Source organism: Megalops cyprinoides, chromosome 2, assembly GCF_013368585.1.
Source record: "Megalops cyprinoides isolate fMegCyp1 chromosome 2, fMegCyp1.pri, whole genome shotgun sequence".
NCBI lineage: Eukaryota > Metazoa > Chordata > Actinopteri > Elopiformes > Megalopidae > Megalops > Megalops cyprinoides.
The window spans coordinates 68,919,645-68,924,644 of record NC_050584.1 but is presented as its reverse complement, the minus strand read 5'-3'; the positions used below and the strand labels follow the sequence as shown (position 1 = coordinate 68,924,644).

Genomic DNA, 5,000 nt, shown 5'->3' with positions numbered 1-5,000 from the left:
CCAGAGAGCCCTGAAATACCAAGAGCTGAACCCAGAAAAGAGTCCCTTCAGCCAGCCGGTGCTGAAGCTCACTGAGCAGAACGCCACCATCATCGGCCAGCTTCAGGAGAGCTGAGATTTCACTGCAATCACAATTCCAATCAGAGTAAACCAAATTCTGGACCATGAAATCACTGAAACAGAACAATCTTGAGTTCAGAGCCACAATGCAGAGTCAGGTCCTGACCAAACACCATCGCAGTGGTCGCAACCGGGCCCCTGCAAAGGGCTGCCACAGCTCATTAACGGTATAAGAATAAGAATAGGAATAAGAAATACTTTATTAATCCCAAAGGAAATTTGAGTGTCACAACTGCACCGTCCGGCACACATCAAAACGACAAAAGAATAAATTGAATAAAATAAATAAAGAGGTATAAAATTATGCAATTATGCATTGGGTTATCGTGTATGTGCTATGATTATGTGCTATGATTATATACATAGTATAAAATGAATTATGAAGCAAGAATAAACAAGGGTAAGGTTATTGCTATTATACAGTATGAAGTGCAGTAGAAAAACAGTTATTGTTGTACAATATGCAAAACAATGATAACTGTATAGTGCAAATCCTGACCAGATGGCTAGAGAACAGTTATTGTCCCATGTGCAACGATTATGTGTGTGTGTGTGTGTGTGTGTGGGGGGGGGGGGGGGGTGTGCATCAGGGCACAGGGCATCAGGTGCCAGTCAATCCCATGTTGCAGCGGAGAGGGGAGGAGTTGTATAGTTTGAATGTATTTATAGTTACACATAGTTATGTTCTGGCAATTCTGCTTCAGTTTTCCTGCATATAAAGTGCTTTTCAACTGAAGAGGATGGAGAGGAGGAGAGAGAACAAGAAGGGATAGGTTAGAAAGAGGGAGAGAGAGAGGGTGAGGGGGGGAGAGAGAGAGGGTGGGAGGGAGAGGGGGAGGGACAGAGAGAGCTTATAAACTCTGTCTGTTAACACACCAACCACACAGCTGAAGAAAACGTCCCAGCAGCTCGGCGGAGGCAGAGAGTGTTCAGGGTACTGACCTAAGGACATTTTCATAACCTTTGGTGACAATACTGAATAGCCATTGTGGGTATAAGTAGCAGGAAGAATGCGCTGAAAAGGCTTTTTATTTACTTTAGCTATGTGAAACTTCCCGTGGAAACAGCTCGGGCCTTTCCTGGTGGAGGAGAATGTTTATCTGTCCTGAACACCACCAGGGCTCTCAAAATAAAGCGCATTAGGCGACGTGGGGCGGGATGGCGATAAGGACCCCAGGTTCCTGTTCGCCCGTGAGGTACACCCCCACTGCGTCGGCATGGCAACCGGCAGCCCCACACACACCCAGCGCTTCCGATTTCAGACAGAACTTAAGGGAAGAAACAAGCCCTTTACAGACACCTAACGCAGGCTGTAATATACAAAAACAAAGAAAATGAATAAAATGGCATTACAACAGGCAATGTCTACAGCGATCTTCCTCACACATGCACACACCCTCCTGAATTCACCACACCTGTCTAAAAGTGGTTGTGATTGTTTAACAGTCTTGAGTGTGAACAGTCAATATGCCACAACAAACCCCTCAGCCATTAGTACTACATTTCTTAAGCCTGTCATCGGAATGCTCTTTCTTCTTGTCAGGCAAATGGCCAACTTTTCCTGTTCAAAGAAGTTAATGGTACACCATTTTAAACAGTGAACCAAAAACAGAGATCGCCAGGGTAAAGACAGGGCAGAAAGAACTGCACACCTCCCACAACAATGTGAGCTGAGGAATCCGTCTCTGTGTGTAGAGAGGTGACCGTTTCCTCTTGTAGGCAGAACTGAACCCCCCAACCCCCCCCCCCCCCCCCGCCACCGCCACTGTCGTGACAAAACGGGGAAGGCGTCTCTTAGTGGCCAGTGCCACTCTCCCGACTGCTTTGGCAAAACATTTATCATAATCTCTCTCTCCCTCCAGCCTCTCCCTGCCTCTCCCTCCTGCCTCTCCTTGTCTCTCCCAGCCTCTCCCTGCCTCTCCCTCCTGCCTCTCCTTGTCTCTCCCAGCCTCTCCCTGCCTCTCCCTCCTGCCTCTCCTTGCCTCTCCCTCCTGCCTCTCCCTGCCTCTCCCTCCTGCCTCTCCCTCCTGCCTCTCCTTGTCTCTCCCTGCCTCTCCCTGCCTCTCTCTGCCTCTCCCTGCCTCTCCCATCCTCTCTCTGCCTCTTCCAGCCTCTCCCTGCCTCTTCCAGCCTCTCCCTGCCTCTCCCTCCTGCCTCTCCCAGCCTCTCCCTGCCTCTCCCAGCCTCTCCCTGCCTCTCCCAGCCTCTCCCTGCCTCTCCTTGTCTCTCCCTGCTGGTGTATCTCTGTACTAATGTCGCTCTGTACTGATGTCGCTCTGTGCTGGTGTAACTCTGTACTGATGTCGCTCTGTGCTGGTGTAACTCTGTACTGATGTTAGTCTGTGCTGGTGTAACTGTACCTGAAACATAGAAGCGAATGTCTCGTCTGTCTTTGCCCACATGGTTGGAGGCGACACAGCAGTACACTCCAGACACAGAGGCTTCGGCAACCATCAGGACACCCACTGTCTGTGGAAACACACCCAGTCAGCTGTGCCACACACACACACACACACACACACAGACACAGTCTACACCTCATCCTCATAGAGAGAGAAGAATCTACACCTCACCCTCACAGATACAGGAGAGTCTACACCTTACTCCTCACAGAAAGAGGAGAGCTTACACCTCACCCCTCACAGAGAGAGGAGAGCTTACACCTCACCTCACAGAGAGAGGGGAGCTTACACCTCACCTCACAGAGAGAGGGGAGCTTACACCTCACCCCTCACAGAGAGAGGGGAGCTTACACCTCACCCCTCACAGAGAGAGGGGAGCTTACACCTCACCCCTCACAGAGAGAGGGGAGCTTACACCTCACCTCACAGAAGTTCCAGCAGAAACAATCACTCGAAGTGCACACATTCTGCATGGATGTCCAGCACATCCGGGAAGAACAGCTCACAGCCGTCCTCTGAAACATCGCTGGCATGAGCTACGCGCCGGAGCATCTTCCTGCCCCCGGCAGCGCGCTCACCTTGTTCCTCCCCTCCAGCACTTCCTGCTGCTGGCTTATGCTCAGGATGCTGTTCTCCGCGGACGTGACGCCGGGGCCCGGTCTGACGAGGCGTCTCCTCGAGGACGACGGCGACTCGCACCTTTGAAAGGAGGAAGAGGAGAGTGACCTCAGTTCAGCTGTGTTGACTTAATCACGTCACCCGGCCTGCAGGTGTGCTGAGTCACCATGAGCGTGCCTGCCAGCCCCGCTCAGCCAATCCCAGCTCAGCAAGCCCCTGCTCAGCCAATCCCGGCTCAGCGCGCCCCCGCTCAACCAATCCTGGCTCAGCGAGCCCCTGCTCAGCCAATCCCGGCTCAGCGCGCCCCGGCTCAAACAATCCCATCTCAGCGAGCCCTGCTCAGCCAATCCCGCCTCAGTGAGCCCCGGCTCAGCCAATCCCGGCTCAGCGAGCCCCCGCTCAACCAATCCTGGCTCAGCGAGCCCCTGCTCAAACAATCCCATCTCAGCGAGCCCTGCTCAAACAATCCCGCCTCAGTGAGCCCCGGCTCAGCCAATCCCGGCTCAGCGAGCCCCGCTCAGCCAATCCCGCCTCAGTGAGCCCCGGCTCAGCCAATCCCGCTTCAGTGAGCCCCGGCTCAGCCAATCCCGGCTCAGCGAGCCCCGCTCAGCCAATCCCGCCTCAGTGAGCCCCGGCTCAGCCAATCCCGGCTTGGCTGTACAGCGTGCGAGCTCTTTGTGTCAGGGCTGATTGTAACTGTCCTGTGCTGTGCAGCCTTCCTCCTCTAGACCACAGAGCGAGGTGTTCCTGCTGTTTCCAACATTCCTCAGCACTCCCAGGGGTCACCCCCACCCCAAACCACACCGAGCCCGACGATTGGGAAGGTACTCAGAGTTTCTGGAAAGGCCTGTGCAGAGCGCACCCCCTCACCCCCCTCGCCCCCCCTGCTGGGTCAGAGGGGAGGCTCTGATTGCTCTTCCTCTTGGCACTGACAGTAAGTGCCAGTGTCCTGTGAGGATGCGGGGACGTCCCGTCGGCAGGCACGGCAGGCACGGCACAGTGTCCTGCCACACCCAGCACAGTGCCTGTCTCCCACGCCTCCCAGGAAACGGCCTGCTGTTATGGTTACACCTTCACCCCCCACCCCCACCCCAAAATCCCCAAGAACAATAACACTCGCCCTACAGTAACCTCAGAGCTGAAATGACCTGTGCTTACACCAGAGCTAACAGCACACTTACACTCACTCACACACGCTCACACACACATACACACACACGCACACACTCACACGCACGCATGCACGCACACACACATACACGCACACACACACACGCACGCACGCACGCATGCACACACACACACACACACACACAAACTGCACCAGTACACAGAATTGGGAAGTGATTTGTGCGTTACCAAGTCTTCTGTGAGCTATACAGGAAAGTGCCAAGGATGAATAAATTAAGATTCAGAGAAACTGACTCTTAAGAACACCACAGAGAAGCATCCTGCTTGATTGTGTGTGTGTGTGAGTGTGTGTGTGTCTGAGTGTGTGTGTGTGTGAGTGTGTCTGAGTGTGTGTGAGTGTGTCTGTGTTACTCAACTTCAGGATACAAAGCTAAACCAACAACAACCATAGACCTTTTGTAACATTTAATGTAAAAACACATACATTTAATACAACATTTAAAACAAATAATTTTAACATTTTATTAGCATCCTAGAAATTACATAGGTAAGTTAGTGGTATAAAATTATTAAATACGAGATTCATATATTATTTATAAAATATCTTTACAAAGGGAATAAGTCACATTGGGACAGACCCGTAGAATGTAGCACCACCATTTGGAGGTGTCCAACACACACACACACACGCACATACATGCACACTCTCTAATATATAAAAACACACAC

The 5,000-nt window shown here is 52.0% G+C and overlaps 1 protein-coding gene across 2 annotated transcripts in view; it reads right to left on the bottom strand.

Moving 5' to 3' along the window:
• flt1 (fms related receptor tyrosine kinase 1) overlaps positions 1 to 5,000 on the bottom strand; it is a 53,440-nt gene that overhangs the window by 22,037 nt on the left and 26,403 nt on the right. For both annotated transcript variants that reach the window (XM_036520986.1, XM_036520987.1), the window contains exons 11-12: positions 3,101 to 3,221; positions 2,481 to 2,589 (exon numbers count right to left, since the gene is read on the bottom strand). In XM_036520986.1, the coding sequence (XP_036376879.1) occupies positions 2,481 to 2,589; positions 3,101 to 3,221 (230 nt within the window). The remainder of the gene's footprint in view (positions 1 to 2,480; positions 2,590 to 3,100; positions 3,222 to 5,000) is intronic.